The sequence below is a fragment of the Triturus cristatus genome, chromosome 9 (genome assembly GCF_964204655.1).
Source record: "Triturus cristatus chromosome 9, aTriCri1.1, whole genome shotgun sequence".
In the NCBI taxonomy this organism is placed as follows: Eukaryota; Metazoa; Chordata; class Amphibia; order Caudata; family Salamandridae; genus Triturus; species Triturus cristatus.
The window spans coordinates 769,683,129-769,709,704 of NC_140592.1; the positions used below are offsets into that span (position 1 = coordinate 769,683,129).

A 26,576-nucleotide genomic window follows, 5' to 3' on the forward strand; every position below is an offset into this window, starting at 1 on the left:
TAAAAAGCCAAGATTAATTACTAAGCAATCAGAACAAATCATTTTGGACACCTACCTCTGGGTGCTGTTTAGCCCTCAGGAACCACGCCCAGCCCAAAAATTTTGATACAGCGATAACAATTGGTTCACTTGTATCCGACTTAAGAAGCCTTAGGGCCTCAGACCCAACCCTTATTGATAAGTTTCGACAAATTGGTTTGAGCCATTTGGCCCGGGGAGCTGCATAAGCAGGGCATTCAAAGAATATGTGGGGAGTCGATTCTTTACGTTCTGGGCATCTACGGCAACAATCAGACACTTGACCTTTCCAATTTTTTACAAACAGTCTCGTTGGGAGGGAGCCAACCCTTAACTGATGGTAGAGTTTTCTATCACTGGGCTTTGTTACTGTGTCCCAATATTCTTCTAGGGCCGGAAAAGATTTAAGATCCAGAAACATTCCTGACAGAGATGTAGATAAGGTCTGGCAGGCGTGTTTCTGGTAAACCATTGCCCAATAGATGTTTTTATAGACTATTTTGGGGGGAAATGAATTGTTAGCAGGATCTAACCACAGTTTACCCAAGCCCATTGACTCAAGTGTTAGTTTGAGGTTTTTGAACCAAAGGATGTTACCCGAACCCAAGATGGATCTTACATCCATAGTGGCCTTAGCGTAGGCCGCTAGCTCGGGGGTGGTCCATAGCCTCCTCCACAAAGCCACTGGTTTGAAATGGGCCAAGTCATCTATTGCATGACAGCCTAGATCCATTAATAAGGGTGTCGTAGGGCTAGAACAGGGAAGACCTGTCAATTTTCTTAAAAATTTGTTCTGAGTTTTTACCAGAACAGACAGGTCGGCAAAACCCCAGAGGTCCGCACCATACAGGATCGCAGAACCTATCTTGGCGTTAAAAATCTTCATGGCTGGGCCTATCCTCTTGGTCTCAGACCTTCTCTGTTCTCTAATCAAGCACCCCGTGAGTTGGGCAAACTTGAGCGATAAAGCTTCGATCTGGGGCTTCCAACTCATTTTACTCTCCAAGACAATCCCAAGGTAAGTCATAATATTTGTTTGTTCTAACTTGTTGTTCTTCATTTTGATTTGACCGACCGCAGGGCTGCTTTAGGTGAACACCATAAACTTAGTTTTCGAAATATTAACCTGCAGGTCATAGTCAAGACAGAATTTCTCAAATATGGACAATGACGCTTGTAAACCTACCTGGGTCTGTGATAGCAGAAGGGTATCATCCGCAAACATAAGTGGCGGGAACTTGGTGCCACCCAAAGAGGGGGCATCGGTCGGATGGGCTGAGTAGTATTGCACCACCCCGTTGATGAATAACAAAAACAGGGTTGGTGCTAAAACACAGCCCTGTCTAACACCCCTAGACACAGCGAATCTTCTAGTAATCTGCCCTTGCTTGCCCCAGCGAACTTGTGCAAAATTTGCTTCGTGCAGTTTAATTACCATGTTCAGGAGCTCCGGGGGCATCCCTAGTGCCCTTAGCACCCCCCACAATTTACCCCTAGGAAATAAATCAAACGCTGATTTTAGGTCAACAAAGGCAGCGTAAATAGTTCCTCCGCCTAAACTAACAACTTTCCAATACAGCAATTGGAATCGAAAGACCTGCTCTATGGTGCTAATACTAGACCTAAACCCTGCCTGTAGGGGTGATAATATATCCTCCAATTCGATCCAGCTCTGAATGCGTATCAAAACCATCCTAGCGATGATTTTTTGTATAGCATCAATCAGGCTGATCGGTCGGTAGTTCTCCGGGCTGGAGCGATCACCCTTCTTATAGATCGGGAGAATCTCAGCACCACGCCAAGAGTCAGGGATTGTAGCCCCCTTTGCCATTGCATTGCCCAGATAGACTATATAGGGGATCCAGTTTTCTTTGTCATGCTTGAAGAGATCGGCAGGGACACAATCGATACCTGATGCCTTGCCGCTAGGGATCATTTTTAGTGCCGCCTCAACTTCACTGCTTACAAATGTCAAATCATGGACAAAGACCTCAGGGGCTGGGGTAGGAATGACATTAATATCGATCAAGGTATCCCCAGAAAACTGAGATCCAAAGTGTTCAACCCAAACTTCTCTCGGTACATGGTTTGCAGGAACCTGTGAAACAATGCCATTACCCCATTTAACTAAATGCCAAAACTTTGTTAGATTTCTATGTTTACTGGCTGCTAAAAGGTCCTTCCAGTGTTGGGTATCCCAATCAAGTTTGGCCTTTTTTTTTCTTTGTAGTAGTTTAGCCGTGCTATCCTAATATTAGAAATCATTTTAGTTTTGATAGCAAGAGCCAATCTGCTATAGGATTCCCAACACGACTTATTATACCATAATTTACACGGTGGGTTGCTGTGTGTCTTCTTTGGTATATCAGGTTTTGAAAAATACAATCTGAGGTCACTAAATAGATCATCATGGAGGTTAGTTATGCCTCTGTTTATATCATCCTGTGTTGGGAGTGACTGCAAACCCCCCAGAGTCCTAATTAGCCTAGTAGAAACCTCATCCAAGACCTCAGGGTCAGTGGCAATCTTAGCCCAACGCACCCTGCGTAGGTTGTTAGTAAGCAAGGCTTCAGCAGTAGCAACCTTAGCTATAGACTTATGCTTACCACCGTTTTTTAGCAGAAGTCCCAATATAAGAGGATTATGGTCACCCTCTGGGTGGTCCATAATCACCATATCATTTAATATGGACCAGTACTCAATTTTTATAAGGGCATAGTCGATTCTACTTTTGCAGCGGCCATTGTCGAAAGTGACCCTACCCATTTTATCTGAGGCGGACCGCCCGTTTGCAGCCCTAAAGCCGCGTTCAAGGCAGAGACCCATCCACTGCAGGGCTGATTCTGTCCATCTCTTAATAGGTGTAAGGTCTAACTGGGGGATGTTCCACACGGCATCCTCCTCTGTCATGAGAAATTCCCCGTCCGAGTTTAGTGGCTCGAACAAACAGTTTAAATCGCCTGAGATTATTATATTGCTGTCAGATCTAAGGGAGTCCAAAAAGGAGTCCAATATTGGAAAAGTGTCGGAGCCACGCCCACCAGGCTTGGCTCTGTTATACACATTAATTATATAGAGCTCAGAGCCATCTGAACCATCCAACTGGAGCAGCTTAAGGGCTAGAATGTCTGGGCTTCCCACATATAGTTCCTTAATTTGGAGGTTCATAGATTGTTTGATCCAAATGGTTAAATCTCCTGACGGTCTGCCTTTTGTCCCAACGACTGCAACTTTGTGGAAGTTAAGGTACCCCGTGTGATGTACTGATTCTGCAGCCCAGGTCTCCTGGAATACCATGATGTCATGTTTGTCCACCAGATCAATCCACTCTGCGGTGGAGATTTTACTCTTTAGGCCTGCGATATTCCAGGATACCAGGGAATGCAAATGGGTGCCACCATCAGAAATGGTAGAAAGGAGAGGCGATGCCGGTTGGGGAGCGATAGAGCCAGTTTGGTTTAAATTACGACAGCCTAAATTGGAATGACTAGTATCCTCAATCATACATACTCCACAGGGATTCTCCACAACCCGGACAATTTCCCCTATCGCAGCGGACAATGTAGGTGGGTCGGAAGGGGTTCGGACTTTGGGATCCACAATAGGGACAGCAGTAGGTGATTTTTCTTTGAGCAATAGGTGAATGCAGAGAAGGTACTAGGGAGGGGACCGCGCGGCTCTCCCCCAAAAATACCCAGTTAATACTATTGCTTATATTGTTTGTTGATGCTGCATGAACCACTGTCTCATTGGCCTTGTACCCGCCCGCAGTGCCATTCCTTTTTCTAGAGCCCAGTCAATCGACCCCCTTCAAACCACTGGGGGGACTCAGAACAGTTTACCCGGGGAGGGAGGAAATCCTGGCATGGGGCAATGTGTTGGTGTCTAGGTGCTATATCCCACCCATTATGCGTGACTGTGGTGAAAACTTGGAAAAAAATAATTCAAGCTTAGAGTTTGGATTCCCACTTTGCCCCGCATCTCCCATTCATAACAAATATGCCTGACCACTCTGGGGTCCCTAAAATTGACAATTATGCAATCGCCATTTAGGTCCTTGTATCTCCTACCCAACCAGCTCATCCTTCTCACGTGCAAAATCTCCGCATTTATTTTTTGTGGGAGTGGACGATTCTTGTTTAGCCAATAGATCACCTTGTTCTTTAGATCTCCATGAGTCTCTATTTTATCTTGTTGGATTTCGGGGACATTAGCCAGGATAACGGTGTAGGGTTCGGATTCCGGGGGGAGGTTAATACAAGGGAGCTTAGCTCGCTGTACCTCTACCTCTGATTTCCGATTCCCACTAGGGAGTGGACGACCACCGCACACTATGTGCGCTAGCTTTTCCACACCATCTCTATCTTCTCTGGTGGCAGCCTCCCTAGTATGACCTATAGGGGGGGTTTGTAGTGAAGCATTTATAGAAGGTTTAAGATGTAACTGAGTGTTTGAACTAGTTGATGCCTCTACGGAAGTTCCTATTGTGACACTCTGGGGGACGGTGATCACACTCCTGGATTTTACTTGCCCGGTGGCTCGTGAGAGCTCCACTAATTTGTTGAGGGACATAGTGTTTGACGCTACGGCACTTTCCAATTTTACCATAGAATCGTTTACGAGTTTAACCCTCTCAAGCAGAGGAAGCAACATAGGTGTGAGAAGTTGTTCTAAAGTTTCTAGAATACTTTTTGGGGGTTGATTATCGTTAAGGCAACAAGGTATTAACTTAGGTGGCATTAAGGGAGAGGCAGTGGGGGCAGTGGGGGCAGATCTATAATGCGATTTAGAAATGGGGGGTGCATTTACAGTAATAGCTTTAGTTAGCTTAGCACTTCTACCCTTTTGGGACCCTCCCCCTCGCTTTCTTTTCCAGCAATAAGTTGGGATTGGTTGGTTTTCCCGATTTTGGGAGGATATAACGCATTTGTATGAGACATGGTAGGGGCAGCCAAAACGTTGGGAACAATAGGACTATTTGGTAGTATAGATATACTATCTAAAATTGAATCAAGGGAGTTGCTAGTTGATATGGCGGTAGACCCACCCTCTCCTGCTCGCTCCACACATGAGCCTAAGCTGGTGGCATCAATTGACCGGGGTTGCTCGGGAGTAACTGCAGACATGATAGCACCCAAAGAGGAGCGTTTGGACAACAGCTCTAGAGACAGCCTTTTTCTGTAAATGCAATTTCTTTTTCAAGAACATTTGCTGCTCTAGTAATAAACCGATCCAAGGTTCCAGATACAGTCCCCCCGAGGCTGGTTGGTGTAATCTTCCTCCCATTTCTAAGGCACAGCGCCATAGTAAGGCAAACCTAAATGGATGTGTAGCACTACAGTTCGCAAACAGTCAACTCCAGGACCATAAGCCAAAAGCAGAATAGCCAAAACAACAATACACGAAGTCCTAAAAAGAATATTATAATAGTCTCACAGTTTTCAGGGAAACGACGTCAGGGAGGTAGCCCAGCCCAGCCACGTCCGGCCCCGGATGGCCACAGACGGCCCGCCCTTTGCCCGGGCTTAGCCCGGCGCGTCCCGCGCACGTCCTCGCGGGGCGAGGGACCAGATGGGGCTTTATGTGCCGCTTAGCGCGTGCTCGGGATAGCGTCCAAGCCCAGGGGTGCCTGGGAGTTGTAGTTCAGACCCGGCCGGTCGCCGCTTCCGATGTCCGGGCAGGGGGCGGAGCCAGGCACAGCCTCACTGACGCGTTGAGTTGCTGAACAAGTACTGTGGAGACCCAGCTGGAGAACCAATATCCTCGCCAAGAGAATGAAGAAGCAGGGAGCTCTGCACCAGGTGGGGCTTTATGCGCCGCTTAGCGTGTGCTCGGGATAGCGTCCAAGCCCAGGGGTGCCTGGGAGTTGTAGTTCAGACCCGGCCGGTCGCCGCTTCCGATGTCCGGGAAGGGGGCGGAGCCAGGCACAGCCTCATTGACGCGTTGAGTTGCTGAACAAGTACTGTGGAGACCCAGCTGGAGAACCAATATCCTCGCCAAGCGAGGCCCGGCAAGAGAATGAAGAAGACTTTTATTTATATGAATCATAAGCATAGCAGCTGTCTTTCCTGTTCCCCTCAAACATTTTCTCTCCCAGGCTCCAGCTTATCCTTGTCCTCCACACTTATTACTTCCCCAGATCGACGATTTGCTTCTGTTTCCACCTCATCCTTGTAGTTTTCTAAACTTTTGTTGGAGGCAGCTCTTCCCTGGGAATAAACTTTTCACCTCTTCCAGTTGTCTCCAGTCCAGCTCTTAGTGTCTCACTACTCTGCAATGCGAGTGACTCATATCTTGACCATCGCTATGATCTAGCGGCCCAGTGGAGCATGGACCACCAGGTCAAGCAAGGGTTTCTGCTGGTGGATCCAGCTGAGGTTCTGCCATTGGAAACCCTATGGATCCCTCATGTCTAAATGTGGTGTAGGAACAGTGAGTTTGGGGGGCCAGGTGAATCTCCAATTTATGGTGTTTTACCCAGACTCCCAGACTCTAGTTGTCCCCTTCAGTCTTCTGTCCTTCTGACTTTTCACCAGAGTGATGCAGTGCCCTCAGCTGATTAGGTCACTTCCCTTTCATTTAATTCTCAGGATAGTCCCCACCATTGTCCCCTTCTCATACCCCTTCATACTGGGTCTTTGTGTGGGATTATCTGGCCTCTCGGTAGCAAGAACACACCAACTATCACTGTGCTCATGTGTTTCACTTTCCCCCGTGGTCATCCATGTAAGAAGAGTGTATGTAGTGTTACTAAGGGGTTTAGGATATAAATTCACTACCCTATTCCTATTTTCCCTGTGCCTAGCTACTACCAGTATGCTGATGTTCCATTTTTTTCTAATTTGTAGTTTTTTGAAGAGTGACTCCGGCCTATTTCAACGTGGAAGTCTTAGTTAAAGTCTGTGAATGTCATTTAAGGCTTCCGTCATGGGACGTTTAAGTTCTCTTTGAAGAAACCATTGTGACATTAAACATTACTTTAGAGCAATATAGAAACTCAGTAAGACTTGTGTGGCAAAACATTTGACTTTTGAGGTGGGTGTTCTCGGAGTGTCAAAAGGCGGTTTAAAAGTCAGTGTTCCAAGGTGTAGGTGAAGGGCAGCTCTCCTACTGATGGACTTCCGTAAAGTTGTTCATTCGCCACAATGTAGTGCACTCTACAAACTGGCGCTAACCACAGATGGTATTATTGCCAAACTAAGTTGTACACATCAAGGCCCAGATTTACATGGTTTTGTGTAAAGCAGAGCAGCAATCAAAGTTGAGAGAGGGAGAGAGAAGAACAGCACCATATCTACCAACATATTGTGCTGTCCTGCTCTCTCCCTAGTGTTGGCGCACAATCGGGCGGCCTAAAGCCATGCACACACCTTCGTACCATAGTGCAAAAGTGTCTGCTTCTGGGTCTGAACTGGGGTGGCGAAGTAAGCTAAAGAACAATGATGGATTCAACCCAGATCTAATAGTGACTGGGGGTGAGTGTCTGAAAAGTTTCAGCGCTCCGTCCATCATCTCCTTGTGTTTGCTTTGCTTCATGTCCAGCATAAGTTATGTATGTACAAAATACTTTGCCTAGACAAAGTTTAAACCTTTTCCAACTTTGGATGTGTGCTGTACAATGCAGTATACATGCAAACTCAGAAAAGTTGGAGAAATTAAAATAGTCTCCTTTTCACGCCTGCCTCAAAGAGGTGTATTATTGGGTGCAAAACCCTGTATACTATTGTTAGTAGGTATGGTTTTGCATAAAATACATGGGTAGTTGCACAGGGGTGCCCCCATGTACCTCCCATGGAACATACTCTAGACGTAAAGTAATGAAAAACAGCGCAAAGCTCTGCTTTGCGTTACATTACGTTCTGGCAGCTTTCCTGCAAAAAACATGTTTTGCGCTTGAAAGCAAATTCCAAATAAATATTTTGCTCTGGTTTGCATCACGCTAAATGTTTGTAAATGTACCCCTAAGTATGTATTTATTGCACAGCCTTGCCCTGCCTTTTACCTTCTTCTAAGAGATTTTAAGAACCTTGACAAGATGAGAAGGATTAGCACATCTGTTCAGGTTCATACCTGTGGCCATCATGTTACACGCGCATGGATCCATTGGTCCTGTAACTTAAGTGATTTTACCTGCTTCCATGCTACCTGCTTCCAAGCAGTTCATCTCTATATATATATATATATGTGCAGATGCATCTAGTGTAGCCTGCTGGAGAAGCATTGGGGTGTGGTTCGAAAATTTTCCCATATTTCAGCACTCTATACCTAAGTGGCGCTGGTGACACCTTGTGATTTTGGTCTCACAAGATGGTGGGCGGCAATATTACAAACTAAAAATAATAATGAATAGAAGAGCCACTTCTTCAAACCTATGCTTTTGTGATGGCACTCAGCATATAGTCAAACTAGGCCCGAAATCAAAACATGAGATGCGTTTGTTTGGTCAGACAAACTTTTCCGCCAGCACCCCGTTTACTGATAGTTCATTGTGCCCTTCATAGTGTAATCACTTTAGAAATAGATCCTCTAAGATACATCATCTAACATTTCACAGTTGGAGACTCTTTTTCCTCTCCTAAGAAGCCCTCTAATTAAAAAAATGTGTTCTGTTTCTCTATGTTGATTTCTAAAAATGTATCTTTTAATCATTTATAATTCATCTCTTTATCATTCATTCTTTGGTGTACACACATTGTGCTTGACATGTTTCTGGATTTTTCATTCCTTCATCTGAAGTATTTTTTTTACATACTCTTAAGAAAGATAAACAAGATTAAAGACATATATAATGTTTCTATAGATTATACATTTCTGTATATCATTATCACTATGCTCATACAAATGGGTTTCAACCACCCCACATACCTCACCAGTATAGGCTAGTAGTACTCATGTCAGCAGTTCCACCTGCATTCCACTGTTGTGTAGATGACTGTGCTAGACAAATTACAGGTATTTGGCATGTCAAAAAATTGCATTAATGGTGATTGATTACCAGAATATATGAAAAAGTTACATACTACAGGCTGTACTATTTCAAGGCATGGCAGTATAGGCTGCCTATAGGGTCATTTATACTGTCCCTTAATTTGCATTTCTGACTAACTAACTAGTTTAATTGTTTTCCCTAGGTTCAAGTGTCTACATATACCAGCAAGGCCACCTTCTGACATGAAGACACTCAGTGGATTCCATGTTTGTTTGGCTTTCAGCAGCATCTTGCTCAGCTCTCTGGGCGTTAGATGTGTTGCTATTCAAAAAAGAGACACAAATGATTCAGTTCACATCCTGGAAAATGTTCCAAGCCTGCTCTCAACAACCTCTCAGGGGGCAGACTCTGAGGATAAACAAGGTGTATTAACTGTGCCACCTGGGACATCCCTGACCAATACATTCACATCTGATGGAACAACACAGGCCTACACCAAACCTCTTGATCATGATATGTTGATAGGTGATCAAAGTACAGATACTAGGAGTACAACTTTGCCTCTGACCTCTGTGGTGCAAGAGGTCTTCCTTCCCAGCCTGAAACTAAACAAATCACAAGAAAATGGACTGTTAACCACAACCATCACAACCGCTTCACCTTTACAGGCTGACATAGAAGTCAACGTGCCCAGCATTGCAGTTAGCAAGACCACTCTAGAAACTCCCACTACAATTGTATCTGATGTTTCAAAGTCTCTGGATGATGATTTCCCCACAAAGGGAACTGATGAAAAAAATAATGGTAATGGCAATACCTTCGAACACCCACCACTGTCTCAGTTCAACACCGAAGAAATGCTGACCACCAACCCGAGAACTAGCATTGTTCAAACTGGGAGTGACTATTCAACAGCACCTCTGCTTTTTGCTGACCACAGTGAAACTGCTGAACATGGTGTCATTGTATCCAGCATTGTGGATCCAGTGCAGCTAACAACCGCCACCAACATGCGCACCGACATTTCCACTGGTGTGGAGGATGTACAAATGAGCGACAAAGTGCAACCTCTCTCTGTGTCACCTGCCTTGGAATTCAGTGAAGACTGGGATGATACAAAACCATCACCTTCAAGCCAAGGCAAAGTTACAGAGCAAGAAACCTTAATGTCTGTACCAGCAGTGTCTCCTGAAATTGTGAGTACTGACCCTGTCCCTGAAAACTTGGATGTCACTTTCACAAATAGGACAGAGACAAGTACTGAGATCATAGAGAAGATGAACACTGGAACAGAAGAAAGCACCATGCCTGCCATTGGGGAGGGAGAAACACCATCGGAGATTGCAGAAGTTGATTTTGGGCCAACTGTCAGCAGCACGGATACACTTGATAAAATCGTCCTTTCCACTCCATATCCAAGCAGCATTGTCCATACAAGTAAGTGGGTCAATGACTTTGAGGTAACACAGCAACAATGTTACTAGTCCAGTGCATTTACTTCACTTTCAATGCCCATGTAAAATGCAAGGAATGAAGTGTTTGAAGTATGTGTTGTTTTTTATGATGTGCACTCTACTGCCAAGTTCAGAGTACTCCAAAATGTTTTTCTTCAAAGTCTGTTTTGCAACTGAGAGTGTGTTGCACATTGATTTTTTTATGAATGAATGGAAGACTTTATTGCTCTCGTTACTAAAAACAGTTGCAATGTTCACACATTAAACCAAATTGCAAAATAAATGCATAAAATAAACTGTGTTGGTCCTGGCTCTAAAAATAAACATTAATTTGAGGCCATCTAGAATGGATTAAAATAGAGGTGGGTGAACCACTGAATGCCCGAGCCAGGCTCTAGCCAGATGCTTGGCACTGGCTCAGCTCAAGGACCTCTTGGACCCACAAGCCAAAACAAGCAGAGCTCTCACGGGAGGCCTTGCAATTTAGAGGCTACAGATGCTGACCATGTAACATGGGCAACTGTTGTGAAGCGCTTGTATGTCTGTTTGTCTGTGGGCAAGGTATGTGCTATATGCAACTGTCAAAAATAAAATGTGGATTCTGCCTGTCACCGTGAACGTCTATTCATCAAAATGTCTGGGGTAGCGGAAGTGACATCACCTGCCATGTAACCCCCGCCTGATGTCACAGGAAGGGACATTACACAATCTTTGATCTGGTAACATCAGAGGGAGTGACATTACCTGCCCTTTGACCCACCCCAATGATGTCACAAGAAGTGACATCGCAAGGCATTTGACCTGATGACATCACAGGAAGTGATATCACATTCCCTTTGGAAACCATGAAATCAAAGGAGGCGACATTGCATCACCTTTGACTTGGTGCTATCAGAGGAACTTTTGGTTACTTATATCACAAACAGAGGCTGGAAAATCTCTATAGATTCAAAAGAAGTACTCTATAAACAGACATACTTTAAATCCTATTGAAAATGCAGCTACATACATTTTTTCAGGTAGTATCTTCAGATATACAATTAAGCTAATGTAGCATTGATTAAGAACCTGCCTTACTAACAAAACCTGCCCCTCCACAATTCCAGCCTCCTGGGGAAACACCCGCCTATCGCTCGATGCCCAGTACAGCCTTTACGGCCTTGGAGGTGTTCAAAACAGACAATGTCTTGTTGGGCAGTCCACTAGCACTCACTGACCGACGTGTGCATGCTGTGGCTACACGGATGCAGTTTTTGACATAAAAAAGTGGCAGTTAATGTGTTATTCACATTACCTAAACTATGACTAGACCGCTATAAGGATTAAACCTGAAATGTGTGCTCTTTAACAATCATTTCTGAAGTTTTGCAGGGCATTTGAAAATCTTGTGTCAACTCCAAAAACAGTTTATCTTATTGTACTTTACTTGTTGCTTCTGTTAGAGGTTTGCCCAGGGCCCACAGCTCACAGGAGTCACAATGACCAGCACCGCCACAAGGGCAGTCGGAGAGCCGAGGCTCTATTCGAGTGACGACTCAGTCAGTCTTATCCTCACACGACCTCACCTTCCCCGCAGCCCGCTCGAGCTCTGACCGTCCGACTTGGTCAGAGAGTGACAATTAAGTGAAGCAACTCACTCACGACCTGGTCCCAAACTTGCATTGATTTTAGTCAGTCAAACAATCAATCAATAGCCCTATTCGGAAGTATAATAACACACATACAATATTACATCAAATATAATTCATAATAAGAGGTCCAGCAATAGTTAAAAAGTTAAGACATAACAATATATGTTTAAAATAGTTTTAAGAGAGCACAGACCTACGAGCTCGCACCGCTGATTTTAAAAAGCCTGACATACAAGACAATTTTAGCATTGGGTAAGTTCATTGAAAGTCTAAGGGCGGGCCAACATTGACCAATACTTTGAAAATACTTTTTAAAACCAGGATTAAAAACAATCTTGTATACCTTGTGTAAAATTTGCAGAAGAAGGTAAAATGTTACATTGATTGACCTGAAACATTATCAAAGGGACATGATACAGCCTCTAGATTATGAACAAAGTCGTGGGGGAAGCACAACAGATATTTCATTGTGTCTGATCTAAAATGGAATAGCAAAGATCGTGTCCATCTACTCCATGTATGCCAAATATAATCAGAAGGACAATCAAGTACACATAGTCCTATATATGCGGATACATTTGGCTTCACCAACATATCCCTTAGGCGCTGTGATTGTTCATGGTCATAAAGTGCTTGTACTGCTATGTTTTTGTCTATGTCAGTACAAGATGATGGTTCAGTGAAAGCAAATTCCATTCCAATTTTACAGTATTCAGCAGGAATAAGTAGACCCTTGTCCATAGAAAGACAGTCCAAAATGATGTATTGTGTTAGCCCGGCCTCAACCTTCCTCCAAATTGCAAGCCGCAGCAGGACAGGACGAGCCCTAATACAATCAGCTAGGTATGGAAGACTAAAATCTCTGTGACAAATATAGTGTGAGGCAGAAATGGGAGCAGACATAGGTTTTCTGCAGAATCTATTTTCCTCACACTGTGTAGCCTTACAATTCGAAAAACGCCAAGCCTCAGTGCCATACATGGCGATGGTTACGTATTGCCCCTTGTAAATTTGCAGAGGAGGCTTAAGGGAGCCCACCCCACGCAGGTTGGGGGAGGCTACACAGGGAAACATTGGCAATTTTGTGTCGCGATGCACAGTATTAGCCGACCAAGACCCTCAAGCCGGGAAAATCACACAGAGATATGGAAAAGTACTGATGCAGTTCAAATGCTGAGAGCCAATCGACATGTTTGGCATAGAAATAGCCTTCAGTACGCAAGACACAATATGAGACTTTGTAAAGTTTGTCTGCAGAGCGAGTGAGGCCATAAAATCCACAAGAGCATGCACTAGATGACGCAGTGCCCTCAGGTGCGTGCCATGAGCACTGCGTCATCGGCATATAGTAATGTGCGCTGTGGCTTCCCTTTCATTTTTGGTGCATCCTGTGTTGACTGCACTAAAAACGGATGAAGCTCATTAATATAAAGAATAAATAAAAGGGGAGCCAATCTGCACCTTTCTCTTACTCCCCGATGTATGCCTACAGCTCCAGATGTCTCACCCTGCGCACTGATACGGACTGATGCCCTCATATTGTTATGTAAGTATGCCAAAAAATGTACTAAAACGCTATCCAAGCAATGATCTATAAACAAAGACCACAATTTTGTCTGATTTACTCAGTTGAAGGCTGATGAGAGGTCCATAAATGCTAAATAAAGTGGAGATTTTTTAGCAACCGTGTACTTTCCTAAAACCAGGTTCAGATTGAGACACTGCTCGATACTTCCCACTTTGCGCCGGAACCCATACTGACAAGAGTATAGCACAGACGCATCATCAGCCCATTCTCTAATCCTGTTATAGATTGTTTTTCCCAAATTTTTTACGATGGTATCAATTAAGGAAATAGGACAATAGCAGTTTGGAGCTAATCTATTCTCCTTTCTTAAAAATGGGCACAACAATTGATGTTCTCCATGATACTGATTATTGAACAAATTCATAAGGAGTGGCACCCAAAAAAGAATATTACTTTTCAACAAGTCAATGGGGACACCATCAGGACCTGGCGCCTTACCTCCAACACTTTGATTAATAGCTTCTTCCACATCCGTCAAGGTTACCTGATACTGTTTAACAAGGCAAAGGTCTTTGTCAAAAGTTATAGACATTGGAGGTGGAGCATATATTTTGCTAAGGTGCTCCTCCCCTAGTTTGCTGGAGATGTGACATGAGATGGTACAGAGTGGCCTATTTTTGTGCTTCTGCTCAGATATAATAAGCCAAAAGGACAAGCTATTATTCGACACTGATGCCTGTACTAATATCTCCCATTGACTCATATTTACCTCCTGCCATCTTTTGGAGGTGATTTCTTTATAGTGATTACTCATTTGCAGCACTAGGGCCGGATACCTAGGTTTAGAGGCCAAACCTGCCCCCATTGCCCTATTTGCCACTGAGCACTCAGTGTTACACTATCTAGGGGAATTCTGCAGAGGTCGTATAGGCTTTAATAGAGCCGTTCTGACTCTGTCACATAATATGATATAGGCATTTACCACTAAGTCATCATTGGCCTCTAATGTTAGACACTGCTCCACTACCTTCTGATTTGCTCTAATTAAAGTCTTAAAAAATGTAACAAGGTCCCGCAGTCTCCATACCAACCTCAAATTATCGGTTGAGGGTTGTAGATCGCAGGCTCCAAAGCCCATCCTCAACCTATCCTTCAAACAAATAAATAATGAAATCTTGATAGGGTTATGGTTGCTAAAGGTGGAAGGCATCACTGAACCATGAGGAAATAAATCCTCAAAGCTGAGAGTAACAAAAATGTATTCAAGTGTAGAGGAACTACCTCTACCACGAAAAGTGGAGATTGTGCACTCACTCAGCCAAACAGCCTCTAAAACATTGACCAAGTCAAGCGGAGTAAGAAATGAAGCTAACTCCTCACCTCGTGGATTACTATTGGCAATCAAATCAATAGGAGTCAACATATCACATGTTATATTCAACCGAGGGAGACAAGCATTAAAATCCCCTGCCAAGCAAAGATATGCGGTAAGTCCTGATTGTGCCAAATCATCTAGTATTTTAGAATCAAAATTAAATAGTGCAGAAAAACTTCGTATTTGGGATCCCAATAAAATCATTATTGTAAAAATTCACAATATGCACACTCACACCAATCATTACCACTATTGGTTGAAAATTACTATCTGCAGTCTCCAATAATCTGACATGTCCCCCTAGGGCAAACCCTTATTGCCAGTCCCCCTGACGCATGCCCACATTGTGATGAAGTCGCTGGTATACTCCAAAGCCACCCCCTAGTGAGGGCAATATATCCCAAGTTTCCTGAAACAGGATAATATAACTCCTTACAAGGTTTAGCCACTCAGGTATATTATACTTTGCCCGTAGGCCGGCCACATTCCAGCTTAATATTTTAAGGAGGGACCTCTGTGGCAGGAATTCCTGTGTCAGTTACAGAGATATGTGCTACAGAATCAACTTTGGGTGTGCCACATGGAAGAGGTGCTGGAGCCCAAGCTGTTGACCTGTCTTGAGTCCCCCTGATATAAGGGTAGCTGGCACCCCGGGCTGTTTTCCTTCCATTAACTCCACTGACATAAGAGTAACTGGATATGACAAATCACCAACGCTGGAAAGGCATTGTGGCTCTGATAGGTCACAGAAACATCAATCTATAGTTTAGTCAGTCACTCTGGTGTATTGACACCCAGCACCCATGCAGCAGGCATGAGTCCGAATCGACTCCGAGGCCGTGCTGGATCAGCACGGCTTTTACTGCCGTGCCGAGGTTGGCCAATATTTTTGCCTGGGCCATCATCATTGGTAGTGCTTTTGTGCTATCAGATTGACGGCCCTGGAACCAGGTCGGCAGTCCTAAACACGGTGGTACACATAAAGCACCAGGCACCACGTCCTCAGCCAGGGTAGGGTGCAGCAGGTGCGTGCTTGCACTTACACACACGTGCTGCTATCTGCAGCACGTGTAGTTAGTCATTGTCCAATCATGCCCAGCCAGGCTGTGCGTGCTATGTGCTTCACGCTTCGTGCTTATTCGCTCAGATTCCTGGCCCAGGCCCGCAGCAGATATATACAATGTATCAAACCAAGGACTGCGCCGGCCGGCCTGGGGTCACCATAGCAACAAGTGAAAAGAGTTCTTTCCCCCAGCAAGGCCTAGCTTGCAGGTCATCATGATGTCTCTGCAGGAAGAGCTTTAGGACAGTAATGCAATCAAGTGCTGCTCACATTGCGGCTGATTTTATGCAATCAGAGCTCTTGCCAGGGCTGACAAACAGCCAGGAGTAACAAGCAAGGTGGCAGGGATCCCAACTGGTGGCTTAGGGGTCGCAGTTGTGACCCCTGTTGACCCTCTAATTGACGTCCATGCCTGTCACCCACGTTCTAATCTCTATTCCAGGAATTAAGGAGACAATATTAACTTTTGATGCCAGCTAGAGATACCCATCTGGTAGTTGAACTGAATACTCTGGCAGCAGCCTCCCTGCTTGATTAAATTGTGTGATCCTAGGCAAATACTTTGTCAATGGGCCTCCTTTTCGTTCACTATAATATATTAGAGCATCTTCAAATACATAAGTTGAGGATGTGCCCTCTACAAAAGATGCTTTTGTCTTTGATATAATAAACTATAATGGTGCTATGTGTTTAAGAATTTAGGTCACAGATAGGATACACATGACACCTCACTTACCTGTTAGTTCACTAATAGCATTGTTATTACGATGTGGTTGGGCATAAATGCTTATAAGTATCTGTTTATTAACTAATAATTTGATTAAATACTACTCAGTGCAGAGATACTACTATCTGATGTACTAATAACAATAATAATAATAATAAGGTGAAACGCATTTGTGAGTAAAAGAAATATACTGTTTTGAATTTCTAAGATTCTATAGCAGATTATAACATGGTCAGGTTGCATGATTTACATGCTAAATATTTTCAGGGCTTGGCTTGTGCTAGGGCTCTTAGATTCAGAGTCGCCCCTTTGCTCAGCTCTCGTGCGGCTCTTCCTGCTAATTTGTTGGATCTTCCCCTCTAGTAAGAACACTTCTCATCAAATCTTTAAATTTGACATTGATCATTCAAAGATTTATTGCCAAGTCCACAAATTTCACAAAACATCCTATTAACTGAGGATAACTTCTTTCAAGGCAACTGCTAACCATTTACTTGTGTGTTCGCAACTGTAAACAAATATAAATAGACTTATGAGTTGTATCCTGCCCAGGATACAGACCTGAGATAAGTGAAGGGATTCATAGTGAGAAGCCCATTATCTGTAAATTGAAGATGTAAACTCCCCCACCCCTGGCTACCCTGCCCATCTAGCCCTAAATTATAGTAATTAAAACAAATAAATCATTAAGCATACAGATTTGCATTTTGTGGCCAGTGATAATGGGAGGTCAAACATTTTTGGGAGGACAGAATATTTAGGCTGTATCCTCAGTTTTATTAGTTTTAAACCATCCAAGCATGTTTCATAGTACACACAGCTTGAAAGTCCCCATTATACGACTTCTTTTTTCCTGGATCTTTAATAATTGTTTAATTTGTGTGCCCATTGGTGGCAAAGCCCATGCTGATTCTAGTGGAATTGTTTGTATAGTCACCTCTAGATATAGGGTCAGGTGTAAACAGCCCAGGACCTGGTTCTAGTTTTCAGCCAGGTCAATTACCTTAATCACCTTTTAGAGGCTAGCATTATATTGGAACGATAGCTAGCAAATCTAGCTATAATTAAATGCTCTTGTTTTAGCAATCAAAATTCAAGAGTGCCTGTGTTGTCATTTTTGAAAGCCCAACCAATCATCTATAATTGTGAGGTCGACTTTAGATTTGACCTCTTTGCCGACTTTCCCAAATACGTAATTAAAACATAGTAGAGGATGGACATAACCTTGGCTCACATGACTCGTAACATCTGACTCGAAAGAAGGTTGGGTATGTCTTTAATCAACCTCATAAGTGCTACTTTGAGTGCCAGGGATTTTTTTCAGCAACACCAGTTTCTGATAATATCCACTTCACCGTCTTTTCCAGATGCCCATATATTTATAGACCCAGCTTGCTCCAGAGGAAGACTGTTCAAATAGAGAAGACCTGCTTTTTTTAACCTCATGAGCAAAGATTACAATTTTTGGACTTAATATTTTTGGTTATCTGATGAATCCCACAATACGTAGCTAACATGGTTACTGCCATCTGAAGACCGATTGGAGTCTTATCAAGTAAAAAAATATAATCTGAAAACTGAGGATAGGTGATGCCCTCTTAACTTTAAGGGAAGTATTCCTACTGTGACCAGAGAAATTCCCAAACCAGTGATGCTGGCACACACTCTTGCTCAAGGCCTTTATCTCCTTAGATTGATTCCCTCGAAAGTGCAGCCCTTCATAATTTAATTATTACCCATGTCTTTGAATAAAGAACAATAATTGGCTCCAGCACATAATTGTGAATCTTCCAATTTGTCCAGAGTAGATTCCTATCTACTAAATTGTATGCTCTTATGAAGCTAATAATGTTCATGCACTAAGAGTGAACCCTTAGGGCCAAGGCTGTTAAAGTGTCCTCAATGCTACAATTTCCTTGAAACCCTCTCTTATGTTGAGGGATTACATTATTATCTGTGGCACAGATGTCTAGATCCTGCAGTATTATCTTTGTATAACACTTCTCGACCACATCAAGTAAAGCAGTAAGTTGATAGTTCAAATGTTCAAAATGTGGCCCCTTGTTATGTTTTGGGGAAAGGGTGGATGTTCTCCAACTGTCGGGTGGTTGCCACGATAAGAAGCAAAAGGTGTATAGTGAGCTCAGCGTCATGGCTAATCCATCCATATTGTCTCTGAAAATGGCCTCAGGTAGCCCATTTGGACCAGGGACACCATCCTGCCTAAAAGAGTTCATTAGCTTTGTTATTTGTTACCCTGTCTGGATTTATTTTCAGAATATTTGCACTTGACTTGAAAAACCATATGCTTGGATATTTAAGGTCAGGTGCAACATAGTGTGGGTACTCAAAAGTGTAAATTACTGAAAAGTGTGTAGCCCCCAGCCCCTTCAATTTGGTGAAGTCATGTGAGTTACAATATTGGATTAAATGTATCCTCAGATTTTTTTAATAGCCACTTGCTCAAAAGTAAAAAGTACTAAAAATTGCAAGTTACCTTTGTGATTCAGGCCCCGTAGGATTAAAGTTGTATGGGAAGGCAAAATGTGAGACTCAGTATTGCACTTTCAAATTTTTTTTTAAAAGGGACAATAGGTGGGCCCCTGTTTTGACTGGGTAATGAGTGTATCTATGTAAATTTCTGCGCTGATGAGTTTCCAGTGTTGGTTAATTGAGGCAACAACACCAATACCACCGCTTAATCTGCCCATAATCAAAGTTTTTGAACCTTTATAATGAGGTGGGATGTTACGTATATATCTGTGAACCAAAAACATGCATTTTCTTTTTGATTTTATCTTGCTGGCTTGTAGTAAGAAGAGGGCGTTCAATTGCAAAATCTGCATTTACCTATGTAGTCCAGGTACAATACATAAAATCTGGTGACAAATTTTATTAATGTCCCCAATATTCTGGATGCACATGTTTAGCTTTCTTTCCTTCAAGCTGACCATAGAGCTTAAAGAGACAGACTAGTACCAAAGCCAGAATATATCCAAGTATCTCTAGCTAGTGTGTGTTCTGACCAGCTCCAGCCGGAGGTTTTTTCATTAGCCTTAGACATAGTTCATGTGGCACTTTCACACCACTCTAACTTATACTTAATTTTGTATTTTATCTACCTATAACTGCTTGGGGCTATATTCTTCTCTGAGAGAGCTACTTATTTCATGTTTGCTGGATCTAAACGTATAACCGATGCATGCTGAGCAACTTGCCACAATGCTTGTGAGTAGCATTCATTCTTTGTCTGGCCACATTAATATTGAACATTTCAAAAAATGATTTATAATAAAACACCAGGGCTACAATGTTGCCTTTTTTCTGCCTAACCACCATTGCTTCTCTTGCACCTTAGTGTGTTAGGGATCTAAATGAGATGCACTCAACAACTTTTTTGCTTCTATGTTCTTATGCTCAAATTTTAATAACTTGAGAATATTTAATATTCCAATGTTAAGTGTATCAAAGTTGTCCCTTGATGTATATTCTAGGCAATGTCAGCAATTTGTCCTCATCTTGAGAGTTCACAATGATGTGGATGTTTGGAGTCAGTAGACGGCTGCTGAAAGATGTCTCAATGATAGTTTGAGGCATGCTTCATTATTAGCCTTATGCGTGGCTCCAGTAGCTTTTGAAGTTATGGTGCTCTTACTCTTGACTTGAAGAAAGGGCTCAACCACCTACACAGAGACAGAAGGAGGGTTTACCAACTTCAGTGTGGGACTGGAACTACATGCCATCGTGTCTGTTCCCACAAGATTTGAAATATTGTTGATATGTTTGGGTGCCGGCAAAAGTCTTTGTATATACCACCTGATTTCCTGAATGTTGGCCTCCATGCTCCGACTTGTTCTCTACAAAGGAAATACATGGGCTTAGGTATAAATTATCATGACCAGTATTTGACAGTCCCCTATTTGCTTTCTTTGCCAAAGCTATGGAGAATTCCTGCATCACTTTGTGGGATATATCTCTAACTAGGGAAAAGATGGGTTTTCAATCAAGGGTTTGAGTTCCTATAGTCCTTTGGTTCCTTTAGTACCTGCTTGGTTTTGCTTTTCCTAATTTTCTCACATTCCACACGTCAAATGGTTTGGGCTTCACAGTAGGTCAGTTGAAACACTTGGACATTTTATTCATTGCAGACAGTCATAGGTCTCTCACACAGCGCAGTGCTTGAAAAACGTCCCCGCCCCACTGGTGAGCTCAAACCACAGGAGTTGACTTGAGAGGGGAGACACAGTGCTGTGGTAAAGTGACTGCTTTAGTCTTGGGGTGTTGATAGGCAAGTCTTCCATTACAGATGGTCTTGCAAAAATGTCATGGCCTGATGGAGTATTACCAGCAACAGACAAGGAAATTTTAAAGTGATGAGTCGTAAAAGCATGTCATAATTTGCAGAGAAGAAGCAAGCTCCAATTTCCAGGCGGTTTTGAGCGGGGATATATGCTTCTATATATTATTATAGGAAAAGAAGATCTGCTATACCCATATTGCATATTAGCACATGTTATAGCTGATATGTAGATGGCATTAGGGCCAGCGGAAGCCTTAGTATTTCAGTTCCTGTCGGTGCCAGTGCCACCCGTACAATCCTTAGTAACTCTGTCATCAGTGCCAGTAGGGTCGTGCAGGTGGTAGTAACCCTGTGACCATCGGGTCCGTTGCCAACAGTAGATGACTAGTCACTAAGTTCATATCAGTGGCAGTACCACCAAAGTAGTCACTATCAGTACCACCAAACCATGACTTAGAATGTCTGTTCCTGTCAGTGCAAATACTGCCTTATTAGACACTTACCATCAGTGACAGTACTATTATTCCGTCCTTAGCATCTCAGTTACCATAAGCACCAGTGCTATGTGCAGACCTTATGGCTCATTCATCATGGATGCTCTGTACCACCCTTGGCAAAACCTGCATTGTTGTAGCCATCCAGTCCCTAACTGTGCCAGTAGCACCATTCCAATACATTTAACTTAGTCACTGCCAGGGCAGTGCTAGGATCATTTGGGAATGCCTCAGTAGTTCTGGCACCATTTCTCTAGTACTACCTCTATACATACCTAAGTCACCATCAGTCCAAGTGCCATCAGGACAAGTCTTAGCAGTTAATCACTGTTTCTATAAGCATTGCCACTGCAGGCTCTTGAGAAGAAACACACCACAGGGAGTCCAGGAAAATAGGTGCCGCCCCTGGCAGATGCAGCTCAGTATTCAAGACGTTACACGTCTAGAATCTTTACAAGAGAACACGAAGCTCTGAATAATAATGCATTGGCAAAGCTAAAAGACTAAGGTTTATAAAGCAATACACAACCTCAGAGATTGGTACGTCGGTCAGTACCACCAGTGCAAGTGCACTTTTTCACCTTTACTGCCAGTAACAGCAGTACATGCCTTTGTAATAGTCTCCGGTGTGAATACATGATTTAGCAGAGCCTGTCACCTCTAGGGCTTGATGGACTTAAATGATTACACAAGGATACAGAGGGTTTCACCTCAAGGAGTGGATGACTGACAGGAGTCTAGTAGGGATATCTAGCCTGTAATCTCTATGTATGGATCCTAAGTGATGCACAGGTGGTCACTTCTCGGGACGTCAATCTTACCACTAAGAATAGATGGCTCTGAAAAGAGCCACAGGATACAAAGCATGCCCAACCCTGAACCGAGAAGTAAGAAGTTCTTTTCGGATACTCAACTCAGTGGGTTCCAGGCTTTGCTTCATGCAGAACCCAGAATGGTGGTCAGTTAGAGGTTGTTCTGTTGCAGGTGGGCATAATCTTTGCTAAACTCTGCAGTAACATAGTGATTCTGGACCTAGATGTGGCTTCTTTAATATGGAACCACAATTTTACGTGCTGTAAGGACACCTCCTTTGCTCCAGAAACGAATTGATAAGTTTTGTGTTACTACATGAGTTTCAGATGGTAGTATTTGAAGGTGATGCTTCACACAAAAAAGTAACCAGAGGGAACACATTTTCCTTCTTCTGTTTATACATACATACATAATACTTCCCCCAGTTGTATGCCAGAATATTGTACACAAAAGTATCACTTGACAGAAATATATTATCCTAAATATAGTTTACAAAATTATTGGTCCATTTGGTTTATATTGTTGAATAGTAACTTCAATGGGGAAATATTCTTGTCAATTATATTAAGGACACAACATTTATATATGACACAATTTAGAGTATGATATTCTGGTACCACACCCTTTCCTCTATGTATCCGATCCTTTCCCTGGGTCAACCCGCATTCATTGTTTACCAAGATTTCTTCACTGCAAATGAAGGTCATTGCAGTTAGCAACTGCAAAGAAATTGCCACATCTCTAGCGTCTCTTTGTGGTTTGATACACCCCTTCACATATTTTTCCTTTACATCTGGGTTATTTACCCTGCTGCAGTTGGTAATGGTATTTGCAGTGGGGCAAGCACTTTTCTCCCTTCCTTCGAAATGATCATTACCAAAGGTGTTGTTAAGGGCCGATCCTAGTTCTGATCTTTGAGCCGTTCCACTGGTTGACCTAGGTCTTCAGAGTCAATCTGTAATGTAAAAAAATGTAAATTGATACTTGTATAGCGCACTACTCACCCGCAAGGGTCTCAAGGCGCTTGTACGAATACCGCTGTGGAACCCATCCTGGCTTTCCCTGTGAGGTGTCCACTCCTGGGCACCCCCAAGGTGGAGGCCAGGCATCCTTAGCGTTGTGGGGGCCGTTGTGGAGATTAAGCAAGCTATTGCCCAGAGTTGCAGAGTGGGACTCCATGATTGGAATAGGCACCGAGGCGAGAATTGTCAGGTCCGTGGAATTTTGAGCCCAAGACCCGCCGAGGCGGGGAATTGAACCCTGGTCCCGGGCCAGACCGTCTGCATCAGGGTCTGCCGCTCTAACCATTGAGCCACACTTCTCCACCTGTCTCCTAGTTCTAAGTCATGCACACCGAGATTATGTAGCTCCTCCCAGAGCCTTATGTGTAAAAAGTGTGTCATCTATGAAATCCAAATCACTTCCTCCATTCTTCACTGACCTAGGTCCAGATTATGTAAAACTATTGCATGTGTCCTGGTCACTTAGTGAACCGATTCCCCTATAGATCCGGTAATCTGGTGGATTCAAGTCAGTCACTTGGCTTTCTTTCTTTACTGTTTATATTAAATTCCTCACCACCAAGGCCAGGCCCAGAGGAATAAAGATGCCCCTCTCCTCTCCTCCATACGTCTACATTCATGAGCTGGTATTACATCTGCTTTTCTGAAATCCTTCGCGACTGCACATGTCTCTAACAAGTAGTTGAACAAGATGGACAGCAACTACCAATACATCCCTGCCCTTACTCATTTTTTAGGTCTCGCCTTGCTATCGCGTAAGCGATTGCAAAGCGAGACTATTGAATACGGGTTTCAAAAGTGCTCCCAAAACGCGGATTGCCTTGCTAGCACGCGCACAATCACGCGCATCGTGCCGCCATGCAATCCGCCTTTTGGGAGCACTTCAAAGGGTCCGCTCCCCCGCCCCCAAGCGCGGGCGCGCCACGCTCCGCCGGGCTTGTTTTTTTTTATAACTTTAAGCGCGAGGCGCGCGTGCGGCCAATGCTTGTTAGGAAACCGAACGGCCTAGAGTGGCGTCGTGGAGTGGTTTGCGCGCTGAAACATAAACTAAAACGGTAACCTGATTGTTCTCGTCTTTTTAACTTTGAATTATTAGTATTCCGTTTTTTAATTTTGAATTAATAGTACGAGTCCGTGTTTTCTGATGCCGGCATGGCTTTGGTGAAAACTACGTCAGGACGTTGATTCCTTTTCACCACTTCAAGGGCCTTTTATTTGCCCGTCTTCTAGTGTGCATGATGTTACTGAGGCTGCGTGCGATACTTTTTCAGTGGCGCTGTGGTTTCCTTCTGACTAGCGGGGACATGTTTGCTAGTTTCCTTGTTTTATGTGTCCTTGGGTGGTGCGTCCGGATCCTGGCCATGAAGATCTCTGCCCTCGGGCGGAAGCTCCACACTGCAGTGCTCAGTGGGGAGATACCGCCATAAGTACGGAGACTCCACCCTGTGGGTGCAGACTCCTCACTCGTAACTTTACGACTCGTAAGTCGCTTCATGCGTCGGGCTCCAGGTGTTGAGAGTCAAGTGCCAGTGGCTTGTTTAACTTTAAACGTGAGGCACGCGTGCAGCCAATGCTTGTTAGGTCTTGCACGCACAGTTACGCGCAGAGGCGCCATCTGGCTTTTCTCTCGCTTGGGAGAGCAGACTGCTCTCCTAAGCGTGCGCGCCTCGCTCCGCCTCTCCGTTTTGCTCGTGCTTTAACGCTCCTCCCCCTCCCCCACCACAGAACGCATCTCGCAGCCACGCATATTGTTCAGGTAGGAGCGGATCAGTGTATTTCTGAGCACCGTCTGTATCACAAGCGTTTGCAGTAACCGGCCACATTACCTTATCCTTTGCGTTCTTTCTCTAATTCATCTGTGCTTCATACCCCCTCTCCGAGTCACTCCCTGCCTCTCTCCTTCACTCTCCCTGTCTTGTCTCCCCTCTCTCCCATCTCGCTACCTCCTCCTGGCTCTTCCACTGACACCCCCTTCCGCTTCTGAGCCTTAAGTTACCTGCCTTCTTTCTGCCCTCTCCTGTGTTCTCATCTATGCTTCATTCCAGTTTCTTACTCTCTACCACCCTGTCCCCACCTTAAATCCACTACTACTCTCTCCCTGCATCCCTCCGTCGCCTGACTGTTCCCCTTCTGCTACTACTTTCCTCTTCCTACATATCTCTTGCCTACTTAGTCCATGTTCTCGACTTCGGCGCCTACCTCTGCCTATCGTTGCCTCTTTTTTCACCTCCTCTTCCTCTCTCTGCACGGCACCTCCTCTTCCCCCTCCCACTTTCTCTCTTCTTTCGATCTTGCTAGGTGTCTATCCTCTTCCCCCTACCATCTCTGTACTCAGACTGGATCGCTGTTTTTCTCGTTTTATATATCTGATCATTACCACTACCTTCTGCTTGACTTCCCCACTCCATGCTCTCTTCGGTGCCTCATTTTAGTGATTCTCGTCCGTGCAATACCACTGGGTCTCTTCCTGCCTCGTCTCCCACCAATTCCCTCTTCTCGTCACCTTATTTTCCTTCATTACGTGCCCTTTTCACCGCCCTATTGTGTGATTGTGTCTGTTGGTCTGTTTGCATGAATATGTGCCTCTGTGGGTGGGTAATAATGTGTCCTTTATACTATTTGTAGAGGCGACTGTACGTCTTATGCACTCAGATGCCTGATGTTGGCATAGGCGTACGTCGGTCTGTTGATTTGTGTGCAGAGATGACGAAATGCCTCCTTGGGTGCCCTCCATGCGTACGTTGTATGTTCTGGTGCAAGGACTGTTTAAAATCTGAATCTATTGGCTTTGTTTGTCAGTGATCTCTACTGATCCACAGCACTTGTATCTTTAGCCTTTTCCGGGTGTGCGTGTGCACAGGCTCTTCTCTACAGAGTGTTACCTCATATAACCCCAATCCTGTATAATTTGGACACAGCGGGCTGCTGCAGCAGCCAAATCTGGATGCAGGTCGTAGACGATTAGTGGGATAGGGCAGAGGGCCACTGCAGATAATCTGTATGCATCTGCTGGTCACCGGTTCTAATATTGTAGGAGATCCCTCAGTCTTTCATTGTAAATTGTCTCATGCGCTTTGTTAAGTACAGCGCCAAGATGTAGTTCAGTTTGGATACAAGCATTTGCAATGCAATAGGTCTCGCAGTTACACGAGTTTAAGCTATTGGCATTGTAAATGACAATGCCTTTTATGTTTTTAAAACGAAAACAAAAATAAAAGGCAT

General features: G+C 43.9%; 1 protein-coding gene across 5 annotated transcripts in view; it reads left to right on the forward strand.

The window, feature by feature from the left end:
- ARMH4 (armadillo like helical domain containing 4) overlaps window positions 1–26,576 on the forward strand; it is a 776,849-nt gene that overhangs the window by 188,697 nt on the left and 561,576 nt on the right. For all 5 annotated transcript variants that reach the window (XM_085626134.1, XM_085626132.1, XM_085626133.1 and 2 more), the window contains one exon: window positions 9,150–10,384. In XM_085626134.1, the coding sequence (XP_085482260.1) occupies window positions 9,190–10,384 (1,195 nt within the window). In that variant the 5' untranslated portion in view covers window positions 9,150–9,189. The remainder of the gene's footprint in view (window positions 1–9,149; window positions 10,385–26,576) is intronic.